This window comes from Lineus longissimus, chromosome 7 (genome assembly GCF_910592395.1).
Source record: "Lineus longissimus chromosome 7, tnLinLong1.2, whole genome shotgun sequence".
NCBI classification, from domain to species: Eukaryota; Metazoa; Nemertea; class Pilidiophora; order Heteronemertea; family Lineidae; genus Lineus; species Lineus longissimus.
In genome coordinates this window covers 2,247,460-2,265,730 of record NC_088314.1, presented here as the reverse complement: position 1 = coordinate 2,265,730, position 18,271 = coordinate 2,247,460, and the positions used below count along the sequence as shown (strand labels likewise).

The window sequence follows — 18,271 nt, the reverse complement described above, 5'->3', positions numbered from 1 at the left end:
CCCTGCCCACGAGCCGTCGTTATTGCTTTGTTGGTTTTGACGGCTGTGGTTCCGGACCGGATTAGGAACAACTCCGTCTCAGCCTTTTGGAATGTCTTGGCCATAATCTCGGGTGAAGCACCTCTGAAGATGGCGACAGTCACAGACACACAGAGATCTTTTCATCCTGGTGAGAACCCCGATGTGAAAGTGATACATACTTTATTGCCACAACCTGTCGTGGAACGGACGCCCACGCATCTGACGGGCTTCTGAAGTAGACTGCCTCCAATCCATTAGGCTCCTACATGAGATGGCAAACCACCAACTCTTGCCCAACCTTAGGTCACAGAAACAGAGAATGCCAGTTGTGGACAAAGTTGGTAGCTCGCTTTGGCTGGCTGCAGAGACACAACACCAGACGACTTGGCGCGTCGTCCTTTCTTCGACTCCTCTTTTTGCCTATGGCTATCAAAGTGATTGAGTGTGTTTTATCAGCGCCAGTGTGCCTACTTTGACAGTTTCAACTTCGTCTTCGAAGGATTTTGCCACAGAATTATTTTGCCTTTCCCCTGGTCTTGGGAGCTGCGACGCGAAATCTGAGACCCGGGGTCTGAGATTCCTGACCGAGACCAAACATTGCGATTGATGAGGGCTGGCCTTCCCATTGATACCGTCTCAGACCTATCGTCTCCGAAACATAATGGTATATTGCAGGGATCTAATAATCTTATGAAGAATTAGTCAAAAGACAATGCTAATTCAACAAAATAATGTTTCCTAATGCAAGTATAAAGCATTTGCATTGCCAATGCGATTATCCTTGGCGATTATCACTGATTATGCGACCTCCACGGAGTGAACCGGGCGGTTGTCTAATAGCTCAACGATTGTTCGCGTGTCCAGTGCGCGCAGCGGGGCAGCCTAGTAAAAATAGTCGAGTACCAAATGACATTTCATCGCTTTCAATCTCACTGTTAAAACCCACTTTTGAGGCGCATACTAGATATGTCTTCAGCTTCCCCTTTGTCGACCATGCAACTGACGAGCAAACTAATTCTGCTGAGCTGGCTTTTCACTATCTTTTTATAGCCCACTACTGGCTTAAATAATAAATATCACGTCTGCTACCCGCCGGGCAAGGCAGAAAGACCCCAGCCAGCAAACTTCTACTGTCACCGGCCAAAAGCCTTGGGCTGAGACCATTTGGCGACAAATCGTCGAATTGGATACGAACTCGCCGTCTGACTAATGAATACTTTTGGAACCTAAGCTTTCCCACCGTCAGATGGCAGGGCGATTGCTACTGCCAATTAGTAGCGCATTCGATTTCTAGCGCCGCGCCTCGGTAAGCAATGGATCTCGGGCCTTGAAGCGCATGCCCAGTATGAATCGAGCCCGAACGCTCTGGCGCCAGGCCCCATTCTCCTAGCGTCGACAATGGTGATCTCGTTTTCAAGTCTCAGGTCTCGTTAGGTCTCATTAGGGAGTTTTTTATAATTATATTCATGCGCAGCCAAGCCCTAACCGTATAGTTTATAAAAAATCATTGATTTCTTGGTCCTCACAGTAAGACCAGTGTTAATTTAGCAGTTTTATGGCAAAAACATGTTTTTTGGAGTTTCTAAAACCTAGAGCGCTACTCAATAGGCAGCTAACAAGAAACTACACATTTTACTGTTGTTGCCGACGTATGTGTACACTGAACTCGGGATGTGCGTCGGCCCCAGTTTCCAGTGATAAACGACACAAATGGTTGTCCTCATGCAATCACTTCGGAAACACATTTTGAAATAGATGTTACCATGTTACGTCCTGTTAATGGGGCACGTCATCATCGCGTACATTCGGGAAAAACTCCCTAACGAGACCTTAGTAAGTTACCACGCTAATATGTGTCGTTGCGATTGCATCATCTCGGCCGCGCCATCTATCCTTTGCTCTTCACACTAACCAGGAAGTTGTGTGCAGAGCGAAGCTGGTCGCAAAAATGGCGACGAACTTGCCGTACGAAATCAGCAAGTTTTGCCGGCATACGAAACAACTGAGGCATGTTATGCGGGAAACTAAAAGCACATTTCAGGACATAAATAGATGTGGAAATCTGGATGGAGGTAAATTTGCAATGTTGGTTTTATTGCTATGAAAAGTGGGTGGCGAAAAATGGTCTTCTGAGAATGAGGCCGCTGTAGTGTAGAAGTGTGTGTAGGCCTATGTCATTAATGTACACAGTGTATTCAGCTAGTACTATAGTGTTGTATTTAGTGGTTATTTAGGCCTAGCTACATGCATTTAGGCCTATGTCACAGATGTACAAATGCATCCACGTAGCAATGCACAGCTGGAACAGTACATGTTGACACACACACTGCATTGTTAGAGTAGCTAGTAGGATGCACTAGTGTCCAGTGCCTAGACTAGCACTTCTTGACACAGACTGTCACTGTGACAAAACAATTTAATTAAGCACAAATAGGCCTAATTATTTAGAAATATTTTTAAAAAGCAGATTTACTGTTAGGGTGTTTAGCAATCAACTTTTGTTGACGTTGGCAATTACATTCAGATATTGTGAATTGTCATATAGATATCTTCTTTTGTCGCCAAGGTTTTAGATAAGCCGATACCAAAAAACAGCTGTGATTTATGGGATATAGAGGTTCTTCACTGACGTCACATCTAAATTGTTTTGCACTGCCATATTGGCCGTCACACGTGGTCACGACGTTACAGGTGGCCATCAAAACGTCACGTTGTGACGTCACATGGAAAACCTCTGTAGCCCTATTCCCATATTTGATCTGGATTCGAGAATGTTTGGGTGGGGCAAAAATTGTGTTGGGACTGTCAGGATTTGGGATGGACCTTAAACGAGACATTGGGAGAGGCACCTCCCTTCCCCCTTCTACTCTAGTACTAGTAGTATAAAATAGGATTAGGAATAGGATCTATCAGTCGCAATCAACTTCGTAGTTTAAAATCCGGTTATCATTTCGATCAAGGCCAATATTGATTTTCTTATCATCTTCACTGGAAATATTGTTAATTGTAGAAGTGGCTGGTACTACTATAAAGGTTTGGGTCCATTGATACCATGGTGATTCATTCATTCATGGTCAGGTATTGATGTGATGGCAGATGCCATGTAGGATGGGCCTGATTTAGTTGTGGGTAGAGGGGCAGGTGGGAAATTAGCTCGGAAACAATTGCTCCTTGTAGTTACGTATGATGTTGATGTGTGTGTTAAATTTGCCTGGTACCATGGACACAAGACTTTGAGTCAAAGTTATATTTTAACCCAAAACTAAACTTCTGTCATTCTGTGCCTTTGGGGCCAGTCATGTCAGTTCAAAGGTTCATCTGTCTGAATCATGACCTGATTAACTGGCCTATAAAATCTGGTACCTCCCCAGCTCATGAAAATGCCAAAAACCAATCATATTGAAAAAATCTGTACCCCACTTACAGTACTAGTGGTGATAAAAACATTGGTTTTGTAAAAACATTGAAAACTCTGTCCAAAATCGTGAGGACACAATATCCTGTTCCTGGTCGTGCAGCATAATAAATCTGGATCACGCTCTGCTCTTCATTCAGATCGGCCAAATCATCATCACGATTTAAATATTGGTTTGGTTTTGTGATTATCTGTTTAGACTATTTGAAGGACACTTGACCCTGATGTAAAGTCCTGTCTGCAGTCGGTTTGTGCGGTTATTCACATATTCTACTTCATACATTTGGTTTAATTTAAAGTTCAGATTTCAGGCTTCCTACTGAAGACCTTCAATTATTGTTTGTGTACATGCCTTACCATTGTCTCATCATATCAGACCATTCTCATTTCTGTTGTGAGGCATGCTACAAGATAATGAGCTATCAAATACCCTAGTTATAAACAATAATGTGAGACATTGAAATATACTTAAACTTTTCATCTTTAAGACAATCTACCCTGAGGTCATTTGGGATATCATCAATACATGGACGTCAATCAGGTCATATCAATAAGTCACGGAAGACAAATAATGCTCATTGTTCTCTTGACCCGATTGTCTTCTAAGGACACCCTTGGGACTAAAAAATCATGTCCTTAATTGAGAGGTGTCCTGATAAAATGGAAATGACCAATTCGGAACCAATTGCAGTGTCCTTTTAGAGAGGGTGTTCTTGATAGAGAGTGTGTCCAAATTGAGATATGTTAGCTCTGGGACATTGCACTGTATATGTGTTGAGCTCCATATAGATACCACCATGGTTGAAGCATCGCTGATCTGATACACAGCTTTCAGTAACTCCTCATCTTTCTCTTTCAGTTCAACTGGTCTCTGCAGATGTCACACAACAAGAACAAGAAGAAATTGAAAGTATCACCGAGCGGCCGCCATGCATCGTGGTATTGGGGCAGACCGTCTACGCTAAAGCATTTATTGTAAATGAACTCTTTAATCAGACACTGCTCCCCATCATAGACCGGGAGCAGAACACAGACAAAATCAGCTGGCGTATGGTGCGGTTCAAATACGGGACAAAATTAAATGTTAGCTTGTGCTTACCAGGCTCTTATGAACTAGTAGACAATTTAGCTGCCTATCGTCAAAAATGGCGGACTTTACCACGGCAGGATTTAGAACTCAGTGATGATGAGAGAAAGGATCCTGCTAAGGGGGTAGCCATTTTGGAAGTGACTCTTAACCACCCGTTGTTAAAAGATGGTGCCGAGGTGGTTATGTCCGCGTGGAACGCAGATTTGGAGGGGAATGTGGAACAGACTTTAAAGAAATGCTCAGAAGATGTGCTACCGATTCTGATATATGCCATAGGAAATGATAAACTTAGTGCTAAGGTGAGTTGTGGTGGTGGAATTGTAGTTGGACGTGACTCAAAGTGCAGACAAGGATGATCAGATGTGGCTACCGAAAAGGAACCACCTCTGTTAGCAGTTCAATTTGGGTGCATCTCTTCGGGTAAAACCACTGGACTGGTTTGGTTCAAATATGTTTGACCTTCAAACATTGTAGATGATATCCTGATATCCTCTAGGTGGAGTGCCATCGTCCTTGAACATGGCTCAAGAGTCCACATTATTCACAATAGGTTCAACAACTGGTGGTGAATGCCAACAAGCTGCATACATCCAATGTACATGGCCAAGTAGGCCTACCTTTATGCTGCAGTCACCGGCTTATCACTCGGTCAAAAAATCTATAAAAATGACTCATGGCTTTGTTGAGCATGCTCTCAAAAATCACATTGTTCGTGGAAAAAATACAGTTTATTGCCCACACCCGCTGTCTTCAGTGGAGCATTGATACATTTCATTGTTGGCGTCTGCTATTCTGTTTCAGCTGTTGACAGTGCATAATGTATACACGTGTATTGTCCATTGATCAGAATTATGATACAGAATTATAAATCTACTCGAGAATTCAAAATCAATGGTTGATCGGCTGATTTTGTGAATGGTTACATGTAGGCAGGATGACATTGAAAATATAGGAACTGAAATAACAATTAGTTTCAACATCCTGCAAAGTTTCGCTGGGCTCTTGTGTATGTATCGGTCCATTCTTTGGTCGTTGAAATTTAAAAGCTCCCCTTTAAAAAATCGATGTTATTACGAATATTTTTTACTGAATGGAGGCTTGAGTGTGAACATATGTGAATGTGGAATAATTTTCATATGAATGAATGAACATATAAGGTGGTCGCTTTGCTCTATCTGTTCAAAACAGATGGTTCATTGATGAATTGTTTGCTGAACTCAGTCAGTTTTTGAGGACCCTGACATTGAAAAGTATATAAGTTATAGTATTTACTCTGAAAATACAGTGAAATAGGTTTGACCTAAATTATCACAGGCACATTTATTTGGGTGCATCCTGTGAAATTGAAACCAAATTTGAAATGTTTTCAAATCGTCATTGTTCTTTACAGGATATAGAAGATTTGCAAGAGCTTCGATTATTAGTGCCGAAAACGCCCATATATTTCATCCAAGTGCCTTCACCAGATCTCACAGAATCTGCCCAGCATGGGTCGCCTGGACAAACCGGACTAACTCAACGAAAGTCCAGCACCTACAACCCGGAGGTGAATGTGAATGCCTTAGATAGACTGATGTCCCTGAACCTATTCCAGCAGTTATGTGATGTCGGTTTCTTAAATATGGTTCCCAAGGATCCAATTCCTCGGTCGCGGATGTTGACGGACAGTATAGAAATAGAAAGCGAACTTGTAGAAAGGATTGATAACTTTTCTAGCACTTTGTTATTATTTGTCCGTCATGTTCTCCAGTCATATTTAATCCGTGCTTCCACCTTACTGAATAACGTTCACACGAAGTGTTTGCAGAATTTCATCTTGACTGCGTTTGATATGGCGCGGGACATGATGATTACACCCAAACGCTTGGAGTTTGCACGAGAAAAGGAGAATGAACTCTACCTCTCGCTCATGGATATAGCAGTTGAAAAACAGGATGAGATCAAGGCACTTATTCTGGATACAATCACAAACGCCAAGGACGATTTACTGCAGATGGCGGCAGAGTACGACTTTGTAGGTGAGTAAAAATTGGGACAGTGTCTTGCTAAAACATATCTTTGTTGAAGGCTTTGATGTAAAGGCTATCCATAAAGTATGAATGCTCCAAAACATTGCTGCTTTTTGTGTGCTATGAACATGAATACCATGATAGAACGAAACATGCTGGTACCTTGATGTTGAACAATTGACAGCTAAGTATAGTTGTCAAAGTCCAGGTTACATTGGTATTTTTGGACCCATGACATGTATATATAATCAGTGTCTTTATAATTGTTGCAAATATTACGGCCAATACAATCGACAGTAAATGCTTGTTCTGGATGCTCAGTTAAAATTGTTAGATCTCTGATATGAAACCCAGAGTGTTCCTGTCTGGACCTTGTGACGATTGTACTCAACAGCTTGAGACAGGCACAGCTTGGTGTAAGGTGCTGATAAGCTGCTTGTTACTGCATGATGGCCTTATAATTTCTCCTTATTCCACCGCCACAGGTGTCGAGATACCGGAGGACTGCATCGTCACATCGGCGAACGACTTGAAGATCTGTACTGGCCAGATCAAGGAGTTGATTTTAGGAAGATTAAATAGTGCCATAGCCGGCAAGCTGACTGGCTCGGTCGATGTACTCAGGGATAGTTACACAGGTAATGACCTAGTTGTAGTTGATTTTAGGACGATTGGAAGTCATAACCAGCAAGCTGTCTAGTCGGAATCACTCCATTTTACTCGTGGATTGTTAATGTTAGACAGGTGATGACGTATTTCATGCCTTCAAATATTTCACCCCAATGCTTCCTATCAGTGCGAAAAGTGACCAGCAGTTGCTAGTCCCTGCCATTCGCCAGAGTTTTCATCTGCTCCCAGGTTATTGAAAACACAGATTAATTCAGGTAAAAGACACAGAAGTGACAGTTCTTGTGTATTCTTTAGGAACATTAACGCGATGCCTGGTAAGTTTGGAGAAGGTTGACCCCGAGGCGAGCATGAATTCTGTGAGTCGTGAGGACTATCAGAGTACGACGGAGGCGTTGAAGCAAATCCTGAACGCTGCCTACCAAGTGGAGATCACAGTCCGAACAAGTTCATCACTAGTCAAGTTATTGTTAGAAAAAATGAAACAGGTAGGTGATGTGGTCGTGGGCAGTTCTGAGAAAATTTTAAGATGTAATTTACCCAAAGTTTTCGTCAGTGATGACGTGAATGGTCCTGTGGTAATATGCTGTTAGATTGCTCAGTGCACCCACTGCATATTCACTAACTGAGATTTTAACCTGGAGACTAGGGACATATTGCCTTGGCCTCAACTATAAATGCCTGACTTTTATTGACTCCTCTCTCCACTTTGCAGCTAGTTCAATCAATGCCATGGAGCCCTCCCCCCAAGGTTGACGCTGACTGGAAGAAGTCGGTCGCGTCGGATATGGTGGATAGTCTAAGTGAATCCAAGTAAGTATGTACGATAACCTAGCCATTGATGGAATTCTCCTGAACTCCTGGCTTTATTGACGTTTTGCCCTTGAAGTTGTTGACTGTTGCTTTATTGTGTCCTGGTTGTCGTTGAAGGTCATCTGGATTCAGTTCCCTCTCTGTTCGACTGTGGCAAGTATCCTCCTAAAGGACTGGCAGAATGAAGCAGGCTTCCACCGGGATGGACCTATCTCCTTGTCCAGCTTTTCATAAGTCACTTTTGATTCCTCTCTCAATCTTTTCAGGTTAGCGAAAAGTATATGTTCTCAGATCAAAGAAAGATTAAAAAATTCCCACGAAGCGTTTTCATCGGCACTGCGAGGGTTAGACGTGCGACACTCAGGGCGTTTGGAAAAGACGGAAGAACAAAGGTTACGTGTGCGGAAAATTCATGCTCCGAGAGTGGCTAGGATGGCTTTGGAGAGCATATCTTTGCGGGATATGATCATGTATGGTACGTTACAGGTTTTACTGGGAGTGGGGTAGTCTGATATTCCTTGTGTCGGCGTTGATGTGAGAAATCAGTGGAGTAATGGTTAGAGCGTCGGACTCATAACCGAAAGGTCGTGGGTTCGACTCCGGTTAGAACCACAATACTGGTTTCAGTGTCCCTGGGCAAGACACTTAACCCTGCAGTTGCTTCTCTCCACCCAGGTGTATAAATGGGTACCGGTTGGAATGATCAGCTAGTGCGCTGAATTGACGGCAGCCTTTCTGAGTTCTACTGAAAGGTTTCAGGAGAGACCGGGGTAATAATGTAAAGCGCTTTGAGCGGGCAAACGGCCTGGATACTGCGCTATATAAGACGCATCATTATTATTGCATCATTATTAAATGGTGTAGTGGCTATTTGAATCCTTCAGCCAAGGAGGTGCAGTGAGTCACACACCTTTTCAAGGCTCGTACGGAACGACTAATGATATGAAACGGCAAAAGCAATCTTGCTAGATCAATTCCATCATTCTGCAAATGCGTTTTGACACCATTTCTAGCGCTGTTAGCAAATTAGCTGAAACTCTGTATTTGTAGTATTTGTTTGTCTGTCTAGGCCTTTGAGCGCCTAATGTTCAGCTCTACCTTGTTCTTTCAGGTATGCCTCAGATGGGCCGTGAGATTGGGCGTGGACAGTATGGTGTCGTTTACTCCTGTGATAACTGGGCGGGCTACTCACCATGCGCTATTAAGTCAGTGGTGCCACCTGATGACAAACATTGGAATGATCTTGCTTTAGAATTTTACTATACCAAGTAAGTTGGTTTGGTCTTGAAGGCATCGTCAATGGAAAAGTGCCGCGTTGATTGACTGAACTGCATTTGAACTCTTCACATCCAAACACTATGCCCACTTTGTTATCTCGTAGTTGGTGGTACATCTGTTAACCAAGTGTTGGTCCGTGTCCTGCCTCCTGGAATACTGGCTTTCGTGTTTTTGCATACCATGACAATAATAAAGGTAGTGAAAGAATCGGACTGTCCAAACAAGGCACCCATAACAAGATATGATACAAACAGGCATAGTAACAAAAAAAACAAGTGTGTTCCGTTGTTGCACACAAAATCATGAAATTGAGTTATGTCTTTTAAAGTCCTATCATCACTTTCTTCCAAGTATCGCGTATCATCATATTATTGCCAAATTTTTCAGTGGAAGTAACGTCATGACATAATTGGAACTCCTGTGGCGAATATAGGAGTTCACCATTACATGTAATGGAAGTGATCAGTGGATTGAACCAACAAGTGATATGGGTGTCGCCACTGTGATTGTCGTCTGCATGATTAAACTAAAGAGACATAGTCATGGGATATTGACCGGGGTGTTTCTGTTTTGAACTCTTTGTATTTTCTACCCAGGAATGTAGCAGAACATGAACGCCTTGTGACAATCTTTGGTTCGGTCATCGATTATTCCTACGCTGGTGGCACCTCGCCTGCGGTCCTCCTCATCATGCCGCGTCTGCAGCGAGATCTGTACTCAGCTATTAAAACAGGCCTTGATTGGCCGAGTAGGTAAGCGGGTACCCACGTACAAGACACACCCACCTTCCCAGACTGATTCTCAACAGACTCTGAACCTCACAAGATGTGGCAATTTTAAAGACAACTCTCATTTTCATCAATGTATGTGGGTTTTTTGCTCCACGAAATGTCAGACGTATTAATTTTTGTTGCATCCTTGTTTCTTGGCTGTTTAGGGATTTCAACTCTGTTTGTTTTGGGGGAAAGGTCTGTCTTGGCCGGTTCAAAACCTTTGAGGAATTTTTCAAATTGCCATTGCAGTTGTGGAGTTCGTTGTCTCATTCTAATGCCAATTCCCTTTCAGCAGGGACTGCAGATAGCAAAATATGGTTATTACCCTGGAGCCCAGCTGGGTTCAAGAAGCCATTCTTTTACCAGCTAACCAGTCTGATATCTCTCCACAGGTCACTGCCAGCTCATGACCGAATTATCTCAATGCATGCAGCACTTATTAATTATGATTATGGTGATGGCTATACGCCAGAAGTGCTGCTGGTCTCTGATTTACTCCAGCGCGACCTGGAGTCTGCTATCCGAACAGGTCTAGACTGGCCCAATAGGTAATACGATCACATCTACTTGTAGCTTGGTGGCTTTCTCGTAACTTGGCATGGATTTTCATAATCTTTGTACTGGTCAGTGTGGTTCATTGCCTTTCATTTGGTTCACCCTGGAGTTGTTCCCAACAACCTGCAGAACATTTGGCAAGCAACATTAGTGCTGTCCGAGATCTCGTTATTCTAAAACAACGAATTCTTGAGAACCTCATACTGGACACACAAAATTTATGCCCCAAGGGTGGTTGTTTCCAATTGACTCTGGACAATCTGTCCGAGATGTTTTGTAGTTTGTGTGGAACTTCTTGCAGGTCTGTCTGTCCTGCACTATTTGTCCTAAGTTCTCTGGTCTAACAGTAATAATGAAGGGTATTTCCCTAACTCTCCAAAAAAAACAATATTGGAAGTGTGGAAGAATGATGTTTCAGGAAATTGAAAGCTGGAAGCTGAGTTTCTTGTTGATTTTACCCTCCCAACATTCTTTTCTTCCCTTCATTTAGTTCTTCCGACTGCTCTTGGAGTCTTCTTAACATAAAAATCTGTAGAGAGATATATATATACTAAAATATAGCTGTAAAAATTAGGTTGAAAATTATCAGAAGCATTCGCTCCGGCTTGGAAAGTGATCGTTTTCTCCCCCTTTCTTTTCCATTTCTAAGTTTAATAACCCCTTTCTCTTTCTTTGGTATGAGTTTTCTGTTGGGTTGTCGGTTCAGTTCTGCTTCTTGCCTTCAAACACATCTCATTTCATGATATGTTATGCTGAATACACTTCTCCCAACTTGTTTGTAGATGACAAAATTAGACTAATCGTTTTAAGAAATTGTATTTTTTACCATTGATGATCTTGTGTATGTGTTGAAACAGTTGCCACAAAAGTATTGTTTACTGCATATTGTAACAATAAACAAGTCTAGATATTTATTGAGCCCTGTAAGGCATTGTTTATTTACAAATTGTCTCAATTAACATTAGACATGTAAATTCAAGGATAGATGAATCTACCCCCATATCCTTGAGAAAAAAAGCTAATTTCCTGCTTTTGGTGACAAAGATAATAATGTCTGTTTCTAAAAACTAACACTATTAACTGTTTCTAATTGGCATGAAAAACATGGTCTTGTCGTATGGCTGAAGATCAGCAGAGGTCTTTCGTATTTCTCAATATATAGGTCTGCTATGCATTTCTTTTGAGAATTAGGATGGAATCGTGGTCAGATTAGTGCAAGGCTATAGTTTTACTCTCTTTACAACTCCGTAACAGTCATTTCAATCAGATCATATTTTTCACTGCTGTTTTTTTGGGAGATTTTCTGTGAATGTCAAAAATAAGAGGTACACAGATATTTCCGTGTTTGCATTATACCCTATGATTACAAGTGGGTCACTGTGTTAAACACATACACTCATGTACTTGGCCTTTAACTTAGGGGTTTTAGCGTGCATGGTGTTACAATTGCATGTATACTGAATCATTTTGTGGTCTATATTTTGCTGTAAAGTCCATGCAAAACTTGGGATTTTAAATGTATGAAGTAGTGGTGACTCTTGTAGTACTAAGATGCCGTGTTCAGTAACGCTTCATGACTGACTTCAGATTTCAATAATCTCAAAACATTCCTGAGCCAGCTTAACTTAAACTATCAGTTTTAAGAAAGGTTAAGAAGTTCCTCAAGTAATATCATAGCAAAATCTTGTTTTCTGTGTTTGATGTTTGTCTTCCTTCTTCAGGTTACAAGTTGCCATTGATGTGGTCGAGGGAATACGCTTCCTTCACAGTCAAGGCCTCGTACATCGTGACATCAAGTTGAAAAATGTTCTGGTGAGTGCACTTTATCTTGTTCAGATACTCAGTTCTGCTTGAGTCATCCAAGACTAAGAGAGAACTGGTCTTAGAGAGGACACCACTTGAGAGAGTAATCCAGTGTTCAACTTGCCTATAAAGGACATGTTTTGGGAAAATCTTGAACTTCACAGCATTAGCAAAATAACAGTAAATCTCCTTACAAAATACTGGTCCATTCTGCTTGAAACAACCGTCCCCCTCTTGTTCAACTAGCATTGTCCCTTAGAAATTGTTCATTTGTGTGTTTAGCCATGACAATCCTTTGTCTTTGATCTAAGTTTCTCCTCTCTAATTTCAGCTTGACAAACGAAATCGTGGCAAAATAACCGACTTGGGTTTTTGTAAACCAGAAGCCATGATGAGTGGAAGCATCGTCGGTACTCCGATTCACATGGCACCCGAGTTGTTTACAGGCCGCTATGACAACAGTGTTGATGTTTACGCCTTTGGTATCTTGTTTTGGTACATTTGTGCGGGTCACGTGAGACTGCCGTATGCGTTTGAGCAGTGCACCAGTAAGGATATGCTGTGGACTTCAGTCAAAAGAGGTGAGTGTAGAGCTTGAGGGAATTCAGTTTGATGTTGATAATATCACAGGCAAGGGGAAGAGAAAGTAGGGACAAAAAGAGGCCATTATTAGACTGTAAAAGTTATATTCAGGGATAGATGGGCAAGTAATCGATACTCAGATTGTTCTCGGAGTTAGAATTGTCTCTTCTCTGCCTGTATTTCTCATGTGTAAGTTGTTAGGGAAGTTTCAAACTTAAATGTGTTTTCATAGCATGATATGTCAAGTCTTCATCTTCAATGTCCAGCCTGCAGATCATTTTCACCAATGCCATCTTGGTTTGCAGCTAGAGACTCTTGCATGCACAGGAAGCACAGTGTCTCACTCTAGCTAGGTTCTGCCGATAACCCTGAGTGTGAGATTCGCAAGACCAGCTTGGTTTAAACGATCTGTGCCCTATTGGCTTCTTATTCTGTTTTCTGCATTATTTGGTGACTGGTTGGTTGTGGTTGTCCTGCATGTCTTGGGTGCCGGTACTGGGATGCATCGTAATGGACAGATGAATCTTTCACGGCTTGGCGGTGGGAAGAACAATACAGATGATACCGCCTCGTGAATGAAAACATTGTCACGTGACCATTTCAAACATGCATTTCAAATTTCCTTGGCTTTACATTTTTGGCTTGCCTTTCTCCATCATAATAACACACAGCTACATACAATCAGAAGCGATGTAAAATCTGCTTTTAACATTGTGTTGTAGGGGTGCGCCCGGAGAAGTTGCCCCATTTTGATGATGAATGCTGGAGATTAATGCAGCAGTGTTGGCAGGGCGAGCACCACAGACGACCACACCTTGGATATGTTGAACCCAAGATCAAGAAGATTCTTGGCAAAGCTAAGCCCCGGATCCCTCGGCACGCTAGATCACCTAAAAGCAAATCCCTTACATAGTAGGATAGATAAACCTTGCTTATGTAGTGAGAGACTAGGGATAGGAGAACTTTGTTTGATCAAGAAATGATTTCAGATTTTCAGGATCTCAGGGTGTCAAAAGGCAGTCTTGGCAGCTTGGGGTGGGTGTAGTCCTTGCATATTGTGTTTGACTGAAAGGAGCTGTCACTAGACTTTGAGGCTGCATTCTGGATCTGAAAATCTGAAGTCATCTCTCTTAGAAACTCTTCCTCGGTTGTAGCTCCTGTACTCCTTATGTCATTTGAAGTGTCTATGAACTGCATGTATGTATTGATGTTAAGTTATGTCGAAGCATATGGCGATGAAGGTTTCAATAGAGTCGCGTAGTCATACAAGGTTTGGCCTTTCTTTCTAGGTGTTCGGCCTGAGAAACTGGCCCAGTTTGATGATGATTGCTGGTCACTCATGCAGGACTGTTGGGAAGGCGAACCATCCAAGCGGCCTCTGCTCGGCTATGTGGAGCCTCGTTTGCAAACTATTTTGAGCAATACACAGTCACGTGTGACCCGGGCTCCGAGGCCTCTAAGGAGCAAATCTCTAACTCTCATAGATGATGATTTGTAAATTTGAGAGTTGAATACAAGTACTTTTGATGTATTGTTTAGAATGTACATGTGTATTACATTCAAAATAGAGACAGTGTTACCTTAACATTGGGCATAGTTTTCAAATCTTTCTCAGTTCAATGAGAGACTGCTTTTCTCCCCGACATGATGAGGGCACTTCTACAGTGCAGTACCTTCCTAAGTGTTGCTACAGAGTGTATTTGCTGTTGTAAAGTTATTTCATACGTAGGTGCTATACATACAGGGCTATTTACATGTTCATTTATAATCCAGGGCTAATTTTCAAAGAAGTTTAGCCTGACCTGATCTATTGCATAAGCTCCTTCTGGGCCCTCAAATGGACGTTGTTAAAAAAGATCAACCATGTTAAGGCTATTTGCTGTTGACGATTTTGTCTTCCAAAAGAGGTTTATGTATGTAAACCATTGTTTTAAAATGTGGTAGGATTGCACATGGAGATGTGAAATTTTTATGTATCAACTATTTCTGGAGAAAAAATGAGTGGACATGAAATGTAAATAAAGAAGTAAGGTTCAAGCTGCTTGTCAGATAACTTTGCTGTTAAGATGTTTGATGCATCTACCTATGTAGACCCTTATGCGCTTGAAATATTTGCTATATATTTTTGGTCCAAGCATTCATGATGAATACCATCAAAGTCTATTCTTATAAAACTGTATATAGTTTGATCGATCTTATCTTCTTATCTGTGTATATATAATTGTGTATATATCTGAAATTGTATTTGATGGTAGACTATTAAGTTTTGCTACTGCTTTGGACAGGGTGTTAATAGTCTTTCACAATAGTGTCACACTCCATGTTGGTAAAATATTCGTATAATGGCCAACCCAGTTGGCCATTAGCACTATTCCACCTTTAAGAATGAATTGTACATGTATATGATATGTGAATCGAAATAGTACACATTTCAATTTCAACAAACCGTTCTAATGCTTCCATGGAATAGGAGAGAAAGATATTTCTAACGTTTGTCTCGACTGCATAGTTATGTGATTGTAGCATTTCATAGCCTTTGGCATTTGCCTGAATAACCATTTTAGCATATCTTATAATCTGCTTGTAATATGATTCCTCTGCGACCAGAGATCACCGAAATCTTGACAACTGCAATACAATTTAATGTTTCATAATGAAAACTGATATATCGCTGTTTGCAAAAGCCAAAGACATCTCAGCGACTTGTATATTCTGCTCAATCATCATAAAATAAAGTTGGAACTGCAACTCGCAACCAAATGAACTGTACATACAGGTGCTTGAGCCTACAAATGATATTTTATCAATAATGTCTCCGGGATTCTGTCGCTAATGTACTGTAGACTAAAAAGGAATATTTGTGTGATAGGTACTGCTGCAAGCGGGTTGTTCTCACACTCCCGCGCTGTTTGATTTCATGTGAATATTGCCATAGTTTCCACAGAAGCAATGCATATAATAAGTAACTCGGCCATCATGCTCTCCATTTTGTCCCCGTTTTTTGTTGTTGTCAATGTACGTCAATACTTCAAATGATTAATGAATACTTGAACAATTGGCATTGACTCACGAAATTAACCTGTCACAATTGTGTCTGTCAGTTGTCATGTGAGATGACTCGTTGCAACGTACATGTATGTATGGTCTACAGTATTGACTTGAATGATAATTTGGTGTTGTAACTGTCTCAGTCACTGGGAAGTCGCAGTCACTCAGAGAGTGGCTTGTTCTACGACTTTCCAGTGACTTAGTTACAAATGAACAACAACTCTCGTTAAACAGATTCCGTCTCATGTAACTATTGCAGTCAAAAATAAATGATGATGCCGATTATCCTGGTGTTGTTTTTCATATGATTCTGACTTGCTCCTCTTGTCCTACTGCACAAGAAGGTAGGGGAGACACTTGGCTTGTTAGGATGTGATTTGTTCCTTGTCTCGCCCAGGGAAGTCCATACATCTGCATACCAGGTGGTGATTCGTCAGGGCAAGAATGTGTCTTGTCAAACATCTTGAAAGGACACTTTATCAGGGCTAGGATGTGACCTATCATGCCGCCAGAAAGCACGCGATCAGGGCAAGAATGTGTCTTGTCAAACATCTTGAAAGGACACTTTATCAGGGCTAGGATGTGACCTATGATGCCTCCAGAAAGGACGCGATCAGGGCAAGGATGTGACTTGCCAAGTATCTCGAAAGGACAGTTTATCCAGATGTGATTTGTCAAGCTCCGAGAAAAGACACTTTATCTGAGCAAGGATGTGATTTTCACGTCTCTAGAAAGAACACTTAATCATTGGAAGGATGTCAATCATCGGTAGAGGATCGGGTTCAATCTGGGAGTGGCTGTCCCATCTCCCTCGCACCATGTTGGCTAAACGGGAGAACCAGGCTCACTGGGGGTGATTGTGACCGTGTCGTGTCTCTCACAATATTGTCGTGGTGCAGCTGTCCCGATTCGCGGGTCCGGTGGCGCCTATATCCAGGCTATCTCAATCTGTTGGCAACCCGTTGGTGGAGATCAACCAGCCCCGATTCCGTCTGGTTATGCCTCGACTTTTTCTCCATGTTGGCAACACCATCGTTGTGCAGCCAGGTCCGATTCGGTCCCGTTGTGACCGTCTCATATATCTCACTATCTTGGCCGGCAACACGTTAGCAACGAGGCCCGATGATCGGTCAGGCTCACTCTGGTGATTGTAACCATATTGTGTCTCTCACCAAGGTCTCATCGAATGCGCAAACAGATGTCTTGAAACATGGTTCTCGGGGTATCAAACTCGCCCTTGAACAGGTCACTTGCCATATGAAATGACGTAAAACTCCACGGAGCTCCGATCTAACACATCCAGAGTCTCTATTTGTAGGTGCAAACTGTCCCCAACACCATTGTCGTTCAGTGCTATTAGTAGCCCTAATCCTTAGATCTCCTTACTTATTCCTCTTCGTCCTTGGTGCTGGAGCACAAGGCCTTCACCATTTCTTGCCATCTTCCCTTGTCCTTGGCCACTCGTATTGCTGTGTCCCAAGACAGACCAAAGGTTTTCGTCATCGTGCGGCGCCAGGTGGTCTTTGGCCGTCCACGTTTCCGTCTTCCTTGTGGGGTCAATCTGTGAGCCACCTTGGGTATGCAGTCTGGTTGCATTCTCAGCACATGACCTAGCCATCGGAATCTCCTCCGCCTGATCTCGTTCCGGATACATTCTGTATGAGTCTTCTCATAGAGAGCCTTGTTGGTGATCATTCTTGGCAAGAATATCCTGCAGATCTTGCGTAGGCATCCGTTATGGAAGGACGCTATCTTCCCCATGTCTTCTACGGTGGTTCTCCAACATCCGAGCCATAGAGGAGTACGGACTTAACGTTGCTGGTAGCCTGACTTTGGTCTTTATGGAATAGATGGTGGACTTCCATATGAGATTTAGCTTGAAGAAGGCTGTTCTTGCCTTGTTGGTTCTACTCCTGATATCCTTCTGCGTACCACTGTCCTTGCTGAGCAAGCTTCCATGATTAAAGAAGTCATCAACATTGGTGATGGTGGGATGGTGTTGATGCTCATGAGCTTTGTCTTAGGAATGTTGAAAGATAGTCCTGTTGGTTTGGAGTGCTGGTTTAGCCTGTTGGTTTTCTCTTGCATATTAGCGTACCTGACGGCAAGGAGGGCTAAATCACCGCGAAGTCGAGGTCTTCTGGGAAGGATGTCAGTGTCCACTGAATACCTCTATGTGCGTCTCATTAGCTACCCAGTTTTAGGTTGGATGGCGACCTAAGTCTTTAATCACGAGCCTTCAGTTTTGGCTTGGCCA

General features: G+C 42.3%; 1 protein-coding gene across 4 annotated transcripts; it reads left to right on the top strand.

The window, feature by feature from the left end:
- Window positions 1–1,942: 1,942 nt before the first annotated feature.
- LOC135490765 (dual serine/threonine and tyrosine protein kinase-like) lies at window positions 1,943–16,291 on the top strand. Of its 4 annotated transcripts, none has more exons than XM_064776224.1 (13): window positions 1,943–2,093; window positions 4,296–4,825; window positions 5,917–6,544; window positions 7,021–7,173; window positions 7,460–7,650; window positions 7,878–7,975; window positions 8,242–8,450; window positions 9,087–9,243; window positions 9,850–10,005; window positions 10,419–10,574; window positions 12,303–12,393; window positions 12,716–12,965; window positions 14,256–16,291. In XM_064776224.1, exons 1-13 carry the CDS (start codon window positions 1,970–1,972, stop codon window positions 14,462–14,464), a joined length of 2,952 nt encoding a protein of 983 aa, XP_064632294.1. In that variant the 5' UTR covers window positions 1,943–1,969; the 3' UTR covers window positions 14,465–16,291. The 4 variants fall into 4 exon arrangements, with proteins under 4 accessions (XP_064632294.1, XP_064632295.1, XP_064632297.1 ...); XM_064776225.1 differs by having other exon boundaries at window positions 13,689–14,395; XM_064776227.1 differs by lacking the exon at window positions 9,850–10,005.
- The last annotated feature ends 1,980 nt before the right edge of the window (window positions 16,292–18,271 follow it).